This window comes from Hemitrygon akajei, chromosome 1 (genome assembly GCF_048418815.1).
Source record: "Hemitrygon akajei chromosome 1, sHemAka1.3, whole genome shotgun sequence".
Lineage (NCBI taxonomy): Eukaryota > Metazoa > Chordata > Chondrichthyes > Myliobatiformes > Dasyatidae > Hemitrygon > Hemitrygon akajei.
In genome coordinates, this window is record NC_133124.1 from 36,789,290 (window position 1) to 36,805,436 (window position 16,147).

The 16,147-nt window shown below is 40.7% G+C and overlaps 1 protein-coding gene across 4 annotated transcripts in view; it reads left to right on the top strand.

Annotated features, from left to right (window-relative positions):
* Positions 1 to 16,147, top strand: part of ppp1r42 (protein phosphatase 1, regulatory subunit 42) — a 105,320-nt gene that overhangs the window by 80,797 nt on the left and 8,376 nt on the right. For all 4 annotated transcript variants that reach the window (XM_073041154.1, XM_073041119.1, XM_073041146.1 and 1 more), the window contains exon 9: positions 5,472 to 5,514. In XM_073041154.1, coding sequence (XP_072897255.1) covers positions 5,472 to 5,514 — 43 coding nt within the window. The remainder of the gene's footprint in view (positions 1 to 5,471; positions 5,515 to 16,147) is intronic.

Sequence of the window (16,147 nt, forward strand, 5' to 3'; positions counted from 1 at the left end):
TATGAACATTTGGAGCGCTATAAAATGATTAGGAATAGTCAGCATGGTTTTGTCAAGGGCAGGTCCTGTCTTACAAGCCTGATTGAATTTTTTGAGAATATGACTGAACACCATTGATGAAGGAAGAGCAGTAGATGTAGTGTATATAGATTTCAACAAGGCATTTGATAAGATACCCCATGCAAGGCTTATTGAGAAAGTAAGGAGGCATGGGATCTAAGGGGACATTGCTTTGGGGATCCAGAATTGGCTTGCCCACAGAAGGCAAAGAGTGATTGTAGACGGGTCATATTCTGCATGGAGTTCGTTGACCAGTGGTGTGCCTCAGGGACCTGTTCTGGGACCCTTATTCTTCGTGATTTTTATAAATGATCTGGATGAGGAAGTGGAGGGATGGGTTAGTAAGTTTGCTGATGACACAAAGGTTGGAGATGTGGATAGTGTGGAGGGCTGTCAGATGTTACAGCGGGACATTGATAGGATGCAAAATTGGGCTGAGAAGTGGTAGATGGAGTTCAACCCAGGTAAGTGTGAAGTGGTTCATTTTGGTAGGTCAAATATGATGGTAGAATGTGGTATTAATGGTAAGACTCTTGATAGTGTGGAGGATCAGAGGGATCTTGGGGTCCGAGTATGTAGGACGCTCAAAGCAGCTGCGCAGGTTGACTCAGTGGTTAAGAAGGCGCACAGTGCATTGGCCTTCATCAATCATGGAATTGAATTTAATAATGTTGCAGCTATATAGGACCCTGGTCAGACCCCACTTAGAGTACTGTGCTCAGTTCTGGTTGCCTCACTACAGGAAAGATGTGGAAGCCATAGAAAGGGTGCAGAGGAGATTTACAAGGATGTTGCCTGGATTGGGGAGCATGACTTATGAGAATAGGTTGAGTGAACTCGGCCTTTTCTCCTTGGAACGACGGAGGATGAGAGCTGACCTGATAGAGGTGTATAAGATGATGAGAGGCATTGATCATGTGAATAGTCAGAGGCTTCTTCCCAGGGCTGAAATGGTTAACACAGGAGGACACAGGTTTAAGGTGCTGGGGAGTAGGTACAGAGGAGGTGTCAAGGGTAAGTTTTTTACTCAGAGAGTGCTGCTGGCAAAGGTGGTGGAGGAGGATACGATAGGGTCTTTTAAGAGACTTTTGGATAGGTACATGGAGCTTAGAAAAACAGAGGGCTATGGGTAACCCCAGTGATTTCTAAGGTAGGGACATGTTCGGCATAACTTTGTGGGCTGAAGGGCCTGTATTGTGCTGTAGGTTTTCTATGTTTCTATGTCTATCCACAGATTTTCAATGATGTTTAGGTCGGGGGACTGTGAGGGCCATGGCAAAAACTTCAGCTTGCGCCTCTTAAGGTAGTCCATTGTGGATTTTGAGGTTTGTTTAGGACAGTGGTCCCCAACGTGCTACCAGGCTGCAAGGGAACGATATTATTTGGTTATATGGAATGATATGAGTCAGCTGCACCTTTCCTCATTCCCTGTCACATCCACTGTTGAACTTGAATGCACGTGAGGTCATCATTAACCTATGACTACACAATGAGTAAAAAACAAACGTCACTTGAGAATTTCTTTGGAAGAGGTGGTAGGGACATAAAAGGCCTAACGATGATGATAACGCAGAGACAGCTGAGGCCAAGACTGGGAAAAAAAAGAAAGCTTCCTTCAACAGAAAATATGTTGAGTCGTACATAAAATATGGCTTTAATGCGACCAGTGACCCACACACTCCAAGCCCCCTGGGTGTGATATGTGGAGACAAGCTGTCTGATGAGGCAATGAAGCCCTCAAAACTGCTTCAGCACCTTGAGTCCAAACACCCTGCACTTAAAGACAAACCCGCTGTCGACAGAATTCAAGCATTACTTCCCAACCGCAAATAACCCAAGACGTGCAAAGGAATGGGTCCGTGACCCATTTGTGAATGTCCCTGGTGAATTATTCATGTCAGCGCGTGAAGAAAATCAACTCCTTGACTTGTAGATGATGGTGGGCTTAAAGTATATTTAACATAACATCTCTGCCGGCATTCTGGATCAAAGTCCAGGCTGAATATCCTGAGATAGCCACAAAAACACTGAAAACATTGCTTCCATTTCCAACATCATTCCTCTGTGAAGTGGGGTTTTCTGCAATGAATGCAATGAAAACTAAATTGCGGAATAGACTGGACATAAGGAACCCCCTTCGAGTATCACTGTCTTCCATCACCCCTCGATGGGACCATCTTGTTGCAGGGAAACAAGCCCAGGGCTCCCACTGATTCAGCAATATTGGTGTGTTGCAATCATTTTATATGTTCATACAAGGAAAATATGCATTGTGTGTTTAATATCCAAATGTTATTTAAAATGTGACAATGCTATTGACATATAAGTGATGTATAATTGACATTATTATATTCATGCGAGGAAAATACACACTGTGTGTTTAATATTAAATTCGTTAGATAAACCCTTTTAGAAACGAAATTGAGTGTATTAGCCACTTATAAGTGACTTATAGTTGACTTATCACCTATATTCTGGTCATGATTAACACCACCCCTCACTCCGCCCTCCTGTCAGCCGGTCCACAAGAATATTGTCAATATTAAACTGGTCCGTGGTGCAAAAAAGGTTGGGGACCCCTGGTTTAGAATCGTTATCCTGTTGTAGAAGTCATCCACTTTTCATCTTAAGCTTTTTTACAGACAGTGCGATGTTTGCTTCCAGAATTTGCTGGTATTTAATTGAATTCATTCTTCCATCTACCAGTGAAATGTTCCCCGTGCCACTGGCTGCAATACAAGCAAAGCATGATCGATCCACCCCCATGCTTAACAGTTGGAGAGGTGTTCTTTTCATGAAATTCTGAACCCTTTTTTTCCCCAAACACACCTTTGCTCATTTCGGCCAAGAAGTTCTATTTTAACTTCATCAGTCCACAGGACTTGTTTCCAAAATGCATCAGGCTTGTTTAGATGTTCCTTTGCAAACTTCTGATGCTGTATTTTGTGGTGAGAATGCAGGAAAGGTTTTCTTCTGATGATTCTTCCATGAAGGTCATGTTTGTGCAGGTGTCGCTGCACAGGAAAACAGTGCACCACCACTCCAGAGTCTGCTAGATCTTCCTGAAGGTCTTTTGCAGGCAAACAGGGCTTTTGATTTGCCTTTCTAGCAATCCTATGAGCAGTTCATTCGGAAACTTTTCTTGGTCTTCCAGACTTCAACTAGACCTCCACCATTCCTGTTAACTGCCATTTCTTAATTACATTACGAACTGAGGAAAGGGCTACCTGAAAACACGTTGCTATCTTCTTATAGCTTTCTCCTGCTTTGTGAGCATCATTTATTTTAATTTTCAGAGTGGTAGGCAGCTGCTTAGAGGAGTCCATGGCTGCTGATTGTTGAGACAAGGTTTGAGGAGTCAGGGTATTTATAAAGCTTTGAAATTTGCATCACCTGGCCTTTCCTAACAATGATTGTGAACAAGCCATAGCCCTGACATGCTAATTAAGGTCTGAGACCTTGGTAAAAGTTATTTGAGAGCTCAAATCTCTTGGGGTGCCCAAACTTTTGTATGGTGCTCCTTTCCTTTTTTAAACTCTGAAGTTGTACAAAACAAAGATAAATACACTAATCTTGCTTAAATGTTGAAAAGAATGTTTCATCTTTAACTTCATGACTTTTGGAGATCAGTTCATCTTCTACTCACTTAACTATTTACAGTAACAGAAATTTTGACCGGGGCGCCTAAACTTCTGCATGCCACTGTAAATCTTAAGCTACATCCACACTAGACCGGATAATTTTGAAAACATCAGTTTCACGTAAAAACGACATGCGTCCATACTATGCGTTTTAAAAAATATCTCTATCCACATTGAAACGGAGATTTCGGCGAATCTCCTCCTCCTGCGCATGTGCAGGACACATCTACTGAAAACAAGCTACATGCTTGGTGTTATATCTCGCCGTAAAAGTGCGCATTTGTGTAGGTACAGACTAGAAAAACTTGAAACAATGGACAGGTGTTGGCTTTCATGCAGGAGAACTTAAGTGAAAAAAACAAATACTGGAGCGTTCGGAGGCAACCGACAGGGAGTTCACGGACAGATTGACCCGGCTGATGACAACATTGAAAAACTGACTAACTCTGTTGCATTAATAAAGCACCTTTTTAAATGTATAAAATATGTCTGCATCAGTGTTATCTTGTATTTCCATACAATGTTACATTAGGCTGTTACACATCTACTGTCAGAGAAGTACTTGCATAAATAGGTAAACCACCTTCATACGAGCAAGGACAAAAAACAGGGCAAAGTGAGTATACTTATTTATTCAGTAAGTTATGGGTCAAAGTATTTGGTGAGTACATTTCTAACTCTTCTGGCATCAGTTTCGTTGCCGTCTGTTCTGAAATTGTTAGGTTGCGTTCAAGAAAACAATGAAATAGCGTGCTGCTGTCTGACAGCGTTTTCAGAGGTCTCCGGTTACCCCGTCCACACTGCTCCGGCCAATCCGGCTTTTTCAAAAATACACACTTTGGAGAGCATTTCTGAAAAGCTCTGATTTTGGGGGACAAAAATACCGTTTTAGTGTGGACAAAGGGTAAAAACGAAGAGAGAAAGCTTCGGTTACGGATTTATCCGGTGTAGTGTGGACGTTGCCTTATTTGATTCACCAATGTTGTCGAGGTAAGGAAATCTACCTTTCTTATCTGATCTAGCCTATACTGTATATGCCTCCAGACAATTGGTTGTCTCTATACAGTCTACTGATTACATGAAGTATCTTAGAATTTTTTCCCTTTATTAAGACAATGCTTATCTCCAGAAAACAGACAAGAGACTCAGCAATTGACGCATACTTGCTTAGCTTCAAGGGGATAGTATGGTCTAATTCCAATTGATTACCATGCAAATCAGGCTTTGCAGGTCTTAATGCTAATAAGTGCTCAATCTTAAGTGTAGTTAATGGTAGTTAGAAATATCTAGTGCTATTGAATCTGGGATTATCTAAGGCAGAGGATGAAGTTGGGACAAGTTATGCAAGTGGAAGTAAGACAGCCTAAAATGATAATAAGTTATTTGTTAAAAGCATATTGGAGATCAAGCTTGCACAGTCTTGTTCAGTCTTAGATTGCTGTGCCAATCCTAACTTGGAAAAGATATCTGCTGCCACCACGTGTATTTGATTTTAGATTTGTATTACTTTACATTGCTCTCAGCATAACCTTTGTATGAAGGTACACACACATAGCAAATCTTTTTAAAAAGTCAGATTAAATTTTACCAGAGGATTGTCACTTGCCAGGTTAGTATATTGTAACATCATTAAATGTTTATAATCATTGATTTTGCTATTTGTTCATTTGCAAATGTAGTGCAGCTATTCTTTAAAAATAATTCAGTATGATTTTAGTTAAAAAAAAATGTCACTCCAAGAAAGCCCATGCTTGTTTTCATTCCTTATAGATCGGAACCACTGGAATTTTTGTTGCTGCCTTCTCTGTCCAAGGTAGAGTACCATGTATGTTTTATTACTTTTTGTAAGAAACAAATACAGGAAGTGTTTGTGATAGCTGCCCATAGTCAAATAAAGATAATGTCCTCTATATGTGAGATTGCAAAATCCTGACCAACATCAGGAAAAATTATGTTCAACTGTTGATACTAATTTGGAGTATTTTTCATCCAAAACTTTATGACTGTAAATTCTATGACATTAAGCATGGGTGGACTTGGTTTCATAATGGCCCTTTGATCACACCAAGATTTATGACACTTATGATTGTTTACTTCAGTAACCTTGTGAAATATAATTTGACATTGGTTTAGTTTAATGTGATGATTTGTTTATTATCTGTTGATGGTAATACTTCCTACACAATTGTTCTGAAGTTTTGAAAGTTGTTCTAAATAAAAAAGATTTACATGTGTTATTCCTTGAATTGCAGTAAGTGAGATTTTGTGGTCTAACTTTGATTATTTAGGAAATTCATACTATACACTTTGCTAAACTGTTTTAATTTTCTCTCTGAATTTGTTTTTAAAAGATTACTTTTGCTGTTGTCTTTATTATGAGATCAGTGTGCTGATTCTTTGACGGATCAATACATTCTGGTTTCCTGGACAGGTTTCAGGTTTCTCTGTGCTGAGTTGTACTATGTGAGGGATTTTATAGCCTATCACATCCACTATTTTAGGAAAGTCATTCATCACTGGTAGCATTATCATTTCTGTTTTGGTGATAAAAGCCTTTGTCTTTGCAGAAGTTAATATTGTACATGTTAGTTAAACTTTTATACAAGCAGCTTGGTCCTGGTTAATCTTTATCTGATAAAAACTAATTGCTTTAAATTATTTCCTGATAGCATTCTGTAACAACATCTACTGTACATTCATTTGTCCATAATAAATTTTTTTTACATTGAAAAGTCATACATCTTCCCATTAACTATGCATTTGACTGTGTAAAGTGCACAAAATGCTGGCACCTCAGCAGACCAGGCAGCATCTATGGAACAAAGAACAGTTGATGTTTTGGGCCAAGACCCTTCAGCAGGACTGGAGAAAAAAGATGAGGAGTAGATTTAAAAGCTGGAGGAGGGGGGCAGAGAAACACAAGTGAGAGGTGAAACTGGGAGGGAGAGGGATAAAATAAAGAGCTGGGAAGTTGATTAGTGAAAAAGGAACAGGGCTGGAAAAGGGGGAGTCCAATAGGAGAGAACAGAAGGCTATGGAAGAAAGAAAGGGGGGGGGAGGAGCACCAGAGGAAGGCGATGGGCAGGGAAGGAAATAAGATGAGAGAGGGACAAGGGGAAGGGGAATGGCAAAGGGGAGGTGGGGTTGTTACCAGAAGTTTGAGAAATCAATTTTCATGCCATCAGCTTGGAGGCTACCCAGACGGAATATAAGGTGTTTCTCCAACCTAAGTATAGCCTCATCATGACAGTAGAGGAGGCCATGGATTGGCATATCAGAATGGGAAGTGGATCTAAAATGGGTGGCCACTGGGAGATCCCCCTTCTTCTGACAGATTGAGTGTAGGTGTTTGGTGAAACAGTTTCCCAATCTATGTTGGGTCTCATCAATATACAGGAGGCCACACTAGGAGCAATGGACACAGCATATGATCCTAACAGACTAACAGGTGAAGTGTTGCCTCACCTGGTAGGAGTGTTTGGCGCCCTGAATGGTAGTGAGGGAGAAGGTGTAGGGGCAGGTGTAGCACTTGTTCTGCTTGCAAGATTATGTGCTGGGAGGGAGTTCAGTGGGGAGGGACGAATGGACAAGGGAATTGTGTAGGCAGCAATCCCTGTGGAAAGCAGAAACTGGAAGGGGGGGAGGGAAAAATGTGTTTGGTGGAGGGATCCCGTTGGAGATGGCAGAATTTCTGTAGAATTATGTGCTGGATGTGGAGGCTGGTGGGGCAGTAGCTGAGGACAAGAGGAACCCTATCCCTGGTAGAGTGGTGGGAGAATGGGGTAAGAGCAGATGTGTGTGAAATGGAAGAGATGCAGTTGAGGGTAGTGTTGATGGTGGAGGAAGGGAAGCCCCTTTCTTTGAAAAAGAAGGACATCTCTTCGTTCTAGAGTGAAAAACCTCATCCTGAGAGCAGATGCAGCAGAGATGGAGGAATTGAGAGAAGGGGATGGTGTTTTTACAAGTAACAGGGTGGGAAGAGGTATGGTCTAGGTATCTGTGAGAGTCTGTGGGTTTATAATAGACATCAGTAGATAAGCTGTCTCCAGAGACAGAGACTATGAGATCGAGAAAGGGGAGGAAGGTGTCGGAAATGGATCAGTTAAATATGAAGGCAGGATGGAAGTCAGAGGCAAAGTTGATGAAGTTGACGAGCTCCACATGAGTGCAGGAAGCAGCACCAATGCGGCCGTCAACATGCGTAGGAAAAGTGGAGGACGGACACCAGTGTAGGCTTGGAACTTGGACTGTTCAACGTAACAGACAAAAAGGCAGGCATACCTGGGACCCATGTGAGTGCCCATGGCTACCTTTTGTTTGAAGGAAGTGGGAGGAGCCAAAGGAGAAATAATTAAGTGTGAGGACAAGTTCCGCTAGACAGAGGAGCGTGGTGGTGGAGGGGAACTGGTTGAGTCTGGTGTTCAGAAAGAAACGGGGAGCTTTGAGTCCATCCTGGTGGGGGATGGAGGTGTATAGGAACTGGACATCCATAGTGAAAATAAGATGATGGGGGCAAGGGAACCTGAAATCATGGAAAAGATCCAGAGCATGCTAAGTGTCACAGATGTAGGTAGGAAGACACTGAACCAGGTGGGGAAAGAAAACAGAGTCAAGGTATGCATATATGAGTTCAGTGGGGCAGGAGCAAGCTGAAACAATGGGTCTACCTGGACCAGCGGATTTGTGGATCTTGGGTAAGAGGTAGAAACAGGGTGTGCGGGAACTCTGAAGTTGGTGGCAGTAATGGAAGATCCCCAGAGCTAATAAGATCAGTGGGAGAAAATAGCCTGGTGCTCCTTGCAGGGATCCTTTTTGAGGGGTAAGTAAGAGGAGGTATCTGAGAGTTGTCGTTGGGCCTCAGCAAGGTAGAGTTCAATCCACCAGACTACTACAGCATTCCCTTTATCTGCGGTTTTGACAGTGAGGTTAGGATTAGTGCGGAGGAAGTGGAGAGCAAAGCGTTCGGAAGGGGTGAGGTTGTAAAGTGTGAGTATTTTAAAGTGAAATGCTAAAATACTTTTATCTTGGAAATGGTTTATTATGTCATAATTCATCACCATAGGTGTGAATATTTTACTATATTTTGTTTTTTGGTCCTGGATTTTTTCAATGTGCTTTATGTTGAAGAATTATAAAAATCTGTACTGTACTTATTCCAGCTATGCAAGATGCCCTCCTTAGACTGAAATTTGAGAGTATTTTGATTTTGACTTGGTGAAATTGGGACATGGCATAGTGCTAATGTGCTGAATTAAGATTTCCAGGGCAGACTGTGTATTCTCAGATGTTGTGGCTTTGGAAGTGGAGTAAATTGGTCAATTTGTGTTTAATAATAAAAGTGCTAAACATGCCACAAATTTGGTTTATTGATTCCACCCTTGCACCTCAGAGAAGCAAAAGCAAATCTAACTAGTTGATACTGCAAACATTTGTTTAGATACAAAATAAATTATGTGCATCTGGTACAAATAAGTACTTCTGCATTAATATGTGTAATGCATGAGGTGATTGCCTTGATCTCAATATTGTGAACTGTCTGCTGCAGATATAAATTATTTGTAGGTCTTAATATTTTTAGTTGAAATTTAAAAACAACTGAATAGGTTTATTGGTTCTGTGATTTGGTTAAACAAAGACAATTGATGTTCTGATCTCAGCATGGGAAGAGGCTGTACCCTACCAATTCCACACTGACCACTCATCTATTCTACACCAGTCCCATTTTTTTCTCTTCGTATCCCCATCATTTCACCCCCTGCCCCCCAGAAAGTCACTTCAGATGCGACCATTCACTTGGGTGGCAATTTACGGAGGTGAATTATCCTGTAGATATGCATGCATTTGATTGGTGAGAAGAATCTGGAGTATTCAGAGGAAAACTGCTGGGAGAATATGCAAATTCCACACCCTTGTTTCAAAGAATTCTTGAAACAAGATTAAAAATACCAGAAGCGACACAAGTGAATCTGCAGATGCTGGAAATAAATAAAAACACAAAATGCTGACGGAACTCAGCAGGCCAGACAGCATCTATGGGAGGAGGTAGTGACGACGTTTCGGGCCGAAACCCTTCATCAGGAGTGATAAAGGGTTTCGGCCCGAAACATTGTCACTACCTCCTCCCATAGATGCTGTCTGGCCTGCTGAGTTCTGCCAGCATTTTGTGTTTTTATTAAAAATACCAGAAGTTACTTTGGTCTTAAAAGTTTCAATTTTTGTATTTATCTCTATCAACATGTTCTATGTGACATCTTAGGAGGCCATTTTACTTCTTATATGTCCAACTAGTACTTAAACAAATTCTGGATGTCATGCTATTAATAATGGACTTGTGCATTCCCAGTGGGGAGAAAAAATCAGCGCATGTTTGGTTAATTGTTAGACATTTATAACTGGAGGCACTCTGAACAATAATTGTAAACTGCCTGTTGCAGACATAGATTATTTATAGGATTTATTTCCAGCTTATTCACATAATTAATGTTTATTTATCTTACAGAAAGAACTATTTCTTCATATTAATCACCATTTAAAGTTACTGAGTAATCAGCTAACAAACAAAAAGTAACTCTTTTTGCTACAAACAAAACACAGAATGGGTGAATTGACCATTGTGTTAAAATAGATAAATGTGTTAAGGCTGTTGGCAGGGCTAATGACAACTGAGTGGATGCTATGGAGGATTCATATTTCATGGTGTACATAGTCTTTTACCCTTGCAGTTTCTTAATTCTATACACAAAGATTCTACATCTTCTGATCGTATGTCACCTCTTTCTAAGGATTTGATTTCATTTTTTACCAACAGAGCCACTCCACTCCCTCTGCCTGCCTACCTGTCCCTTTGATACAAGGTGAATCCTTGAATGTTAAGCTGCCAACTATGATCTTCTTTCTGCCGAGTCTTAGTGATGCCCACAACGTCATACCTGCAATCTCTAAATGTGCTACAAGACTGTCTACCTTATTCCTTATACTATGTGCACCTATTCACTGATAAACACAAACAGTGAAACGATTTACTGATGTGCACAAATAGCTGAAATCCAGAGGCAATATGAAGATTATTACCCTTGACATCAAGGTAGCATTCAAGGATCCATGTTAAAGCTGGGTTCATGGGCATCATGGGAAAGCACACCAGTTGTTGGGGACATATTTCACACAAAGGAAGTTGGCTGCAGGTGGACGGTCGTTCCAGACCTGCACAACACTGTAGGAATTTTTCAAGGCAGTCGCTTGCACGGCCATCTCCACCTGTTTCACAAAATTAGAAGTGGGGTTAGGAAACCATCCACACGTGCTTACAGCAAGGTCTGGACAATATTCTATGCGGTTACCATTATCTAAGAACTGCACAACATGCAAGTCACATCAGTGACAGGCAACGACCATCTTCAACAGGAGTCTAATCACCTACTTTTGATATCCAAAGGCAATTATCAGCGTTGGGTCCCCAACCATTAATATCTATGAGGTTACCATTATCTAAGAACTCAACTGGAACTGCCACATAAATACAGTGGCTTTCAGAGAATAATAGAGGTTGGGTATCCCGTGGTGAGTAATTCAAATCCTGGTACCTCATAGCCATTTCACGTCTACCATACTTTCCACTTGTATGGATAAGTGCTACTCCAATTTTGATCAATCAGCTGGTCACCATTATGTACAAAGAAGCTCATTTAATTGGCAATCCATCCATCACCCTAAACCTTCAGTGCAGTGTTTCCCAAATGTGCAAACTTTATACTCTTGAATGATAATGTCACCAGGCACATGGAAACAATACCATACAAGTTCCATTCCAAATCACTTATTATCCTGCATCAGTAATATATTCAAGTCTCATTTTTGTCATTAGATCTAAGTCCTGAAACTACCTATCAAAAAAGAGTGAAAGCACCTTCCCCAGACAACCTGCTGTAGTTCAGAAGAAAGCTCATCTACCCCCGCTCAAGAATAACAGGATTGAAAATAATTGTATAAAAGAAATAAAAGTTCTGTGAAAGCAGGATTTGAACTTGCTTCTTACCTTCTCCATTGCTTACTGCATCTCCAAGTTGCATATCATCAGCAAACTTTGAGATTATCCCTATGTACTCAAGTCTAGGCCAATAATAACATGTATCCTTTCATCATTATTCTCTACAGACTATTAGTATATACCTCAGGATTTCTTGCCCAGTAACCATAACCAGTATGCAATTGGATCTCTAATAGTTGATTAAATTAGTGCTACTATTTTCATCACCTAAGCATCTCTATAATTTTAACAAGATATTGATATTAAAATAATAGGTTAATCAACTATTTTAAACTATCTTAGTCTAAAATAAGAAAACTTATTTAAAGTTTTCTTATTATAAAACAAGTTTTAAAATATTACAAACAAGAGAAAATCTGGAGATGCTGGAAATCCAAGCAACACACACAGAATGCTGGAGGAACTCAGCAGGCCAGGCAGCATCTATGGAAAAGAGTACAGTCGATGTTTCAGGCCAAAACCCTTCGGCAGGACTCATCAGTCTCTTTTCCACAGATGCTGCCTGGCCTGCTGAGTTCCTCCACCATTTTGTGTGTGTTGCTTTTAAAATATTTTATTTTAAGGTAATATTTTAAATATCTCAATATCAGCCAATGTTATCTTAATAATATCAGTTATGTTAATCAGTTGTCTTGATATAATATAATTATGACTAATAATATCTTAATATCAACTGCAGGAGAACACTGAATTATTTCCTCTGTTCTGAAAAAGAATTACTCACTGCTCTTAGACTTTTGTCCTTATCCTAACTTACTTTAATTTTTTGAAAAGTCCATGTACAGTATACGTAAAATCCTATCATATATTTTAAAGATCCCTATGGACCTCTGGAACATGTCCTTGATATTTGATTTTTTTTCTTCCATAAGAATGGATTCCATATGTCTATTTAACAGTCTTCTCAGTTTGTTCCACAACCTTCAAAAAACTGCACATCCTTCACAATTGTGCTGCATGGTCTGTATGATCTCTTTCTTCAAATATATTGATTCCCACTTCTCACCATTACATTTTGTCTGCCAAGTGTTTGCCAATTTGGATTATTTTTTCCTTAAATCTTTTCCTGTCATTTTCATTATTTATTACATCTCCAAGTTTCATATCATTTGAAAACCTTGAAACTATGCCAATATACTCAACTCCAGGCCAATAATGTTTATCACTATGAATATTGATATACATATAGAGCTTAATAGAGCTTTGAACAGTGGCCAATCCGGACATCAGAAGTTTGGGGAGGAGGAGGCTTTAATCAGGTCCACTCTCTGAAGATAAAAGGCAACAGCAGCATGTCGCGGCAGCATAATAGAGATCTTACCAGCGACTAATTGGCATTTGGGATTGATAAAAGCAAATTAAAGGAAGGCAGGGACAAGTGTGGTGGCCACTGTCTCAGTGGACGTAATCAGAGTGGTGATCTTGAGGCTTTAACTCTTCAAGGCTTATGCAAGAGAGACTTCACAGAGAAAGCAAAGGAAAGAAAAGCTCAAGTTTTTTCATTCTCTTCTTTATATCTGCTCAGCTAGGGACAGTAGGGATGACAGACAGGATAGTGAAATGCTTCTCTTGTGGGATGTGGGAAGGCAGAGAGACCTCCAGTGTCACTGATGACTACAACTGCAAGAAATGCATCCAGCTGCAACTTCTACCAAATCACGTTAAGGAGTTGGAGCCAGAACTGAATGAACTCTGGATCATTTGTGATGCTGAAGGAATGGTAGATAGGATGTTTAGGGAGGCAGTTATACCCAAGTTGCAGGGCACAGGAAACTAGGTGACAGGAAGGGGAAAGGGGTTAAGGAGCTAGTGCAACGTACCCCTGTGGCCATCCCCCTCAACAACAGATTATATTACTTTGGATGACCTAACAGAGGAGAGCCACAGTGTCCATGTCTCTGGCACTGAATCTGCCTTTGAGACTCAGAATAAAAGGGGGGAAAACAAGCACACTGTGGTGATAGGTGATTTGTCAGATAGGGAAAAGGACAGAGAGTTCTGTGGGTGAGAATGAGATTCCTGACAGGCGTGTTGACTCCGGGTGCCAGGGTCCAGGATATCTCAGATCGAGTCCTCAGCATTCTTAAGTGGGAGGGTGAACAGCCAGAAGTCATGGTCCATGTGGGTACCAATGACATGGGTAAGATGACTAACAATGTTCTGCATAGGGAGTTCAGTGAGTTAGGTGCTAAGTTAAAGGACAGGACCTCCAGAGTAGTGATTTCAGGATTGCTACCCACGCCATGTGATAGTGAGGCTGGAACTAGGAAGATTGTACAGTTTAATAAATGGCTAAAGAATTAGTGTAGAAGGGAAAGCATAAGATTTTTGGATCATTAGGCTCTCTTCCAGGGTGAGTGAGACCTGTACGGAGGGACAGTTTGCACCTGAACTGGAGGGGGACTAATATCCCGGGGAGAAGGTTTGTTTATGCTATATGGTGGAGTTTAAACTAGACATGCAGGGGGATAGAAACCAGAGTGTAAGAACAGTTAATGGAGAGATTGTGGAGGCAAATGTTGGTAAAATCTCAGACAAAGTTAGGAATCAAAAGGTTGAACATGGTGTGACTAGTGTCCTGAGCTACTTATATTTCAAGGCAAGGAGTATCGTAGGAAAGACAGATAATTGTGCTGAAGGTGAGGCAGCTGGTTTACAATCAGAAGCAATGTGTAGTGAGGAGAGGCTGTTGATAGGGCAGATGAAATTTAATATCTCAAAGTGCTACATTATGAGAATGACTCACAAGAAATTTTTTTACCATCATCAGTACTTCAGGGGGAAACGCTGCACTGCAGGAAGTAAAACATCACCCGTACTTGGGCATTGAACTGTCAGATAACCTTAGCTGGGTAAAACACATCAGCCAAACCATTTCAAGTTCCAACAAAATCCTTGGCCTTCTACGGCATAACTTTTGGAATTGCTCAAAAACCACAAAAGAAATTGCTTATAAAACTCGTCTGACCAAGACTTAAATACTGTAGCGCCATTTGGGATCCCTACAAAATCATTCACATTAATAACCTTGAGGAAGTCCAGAGATGAGGTACCAGGTTTGTAACCAGTGATTATAGAAAGACCAGTAGTGGTACAGATATGCTTCTCGACCTCAAATGGGATACTCTCCAAAGACGCCGCACAATAGCCAGGCTTACTACAACTTACAAGGAAACTCATTCATTAACTCCATCCAACATTACTCACTTTTTGTGTAACCATAATAACAGACCAGCAACCCAACAAAACCAATCCCTGAACTACAAGACCATTCAGACTAACAAGGACTGCTACTGCTACTCACTGTACTCTAGGACCATTCCAGTTTGGAACTCCCTGCCACCACACATTAAATCTGCCGCTGATAGTAAAACTTTCAAGTCTCTGCTCTTAAACACCGCAATTTAAATTACAACTGCATGCATAAGGGACTGCACGTTTATAGCCCACTGGCAGCAGTTGGTGCAGTATGGACAAGACAAGACAAGACAACCTGAAGCATAGTTGCAGATTGGCAGGTTGGCATCACTGAATCATGGCTGAAAGATTATAGCTGGGAGCCTAATGCCCAGTGATACACATTGTATCGAAAGGACAGACAGGAAGGCAGAGGGGGTGGTGTTGCCCTTTTGGTAAAAAATGAAATCAAACCATTAGGAAGAGATGACATAGGTGAAGGTGTTGAATCATTGTAAATAAAACTAAGGAAATGCAAGGATAAAAAGACCCTAAGGTGAGTTGTATATAGACCCTCAAAGAGTAGTAAGGATGTGACCTACAATGGGAGAAAGAAATTACATGCCAAAAGGGCAATGTTACAATAGTTATAGGGGACTTCAATACGCAGGTAAATTGGGAAAATCAGATTGGTGCTGGATTACAGGAGGGGGAATTTCTAGAGTGCCTATGAGATGTATTTTTAGAGCAGCTCGTGGTTGAGCTGACTAGAAGATCAGCTATTCTGGATTGGGTGTTGTGCAATGAACCAGAATTGATTAGAGAGGTTAAGTTATAAGAACCCTTAGAGGTTAGTCATCATAAAATGATTGAATTCATCCTGAAATTTGAGGAGAAGCTAAAGTCAGATGTATCAGTATTACAGTGGAATAAAGGGAATTACAAAGACATGAGACAGGAGTTGGCCAGAATTGAATGGAAAAGAACTCTAGCAGAGATGATGGCAGAGCAGCAATGGCTGAGATTTCTGGAACCAATTCAGAAGGCACAGGATATGTACATCCCAAAGAGGAAGAAGTATTCTAAAGGCAAGATGACACAACAGTGGCTAACAAGAAAAGTCAAAGACCATAAGATATAGGAGCAGAAGTAGGTTATTTGGCCCATCAAGTCTGCTCCGCTATTCAATCATGGGCTGATCCAATTCTTCCAGTCATCCCCA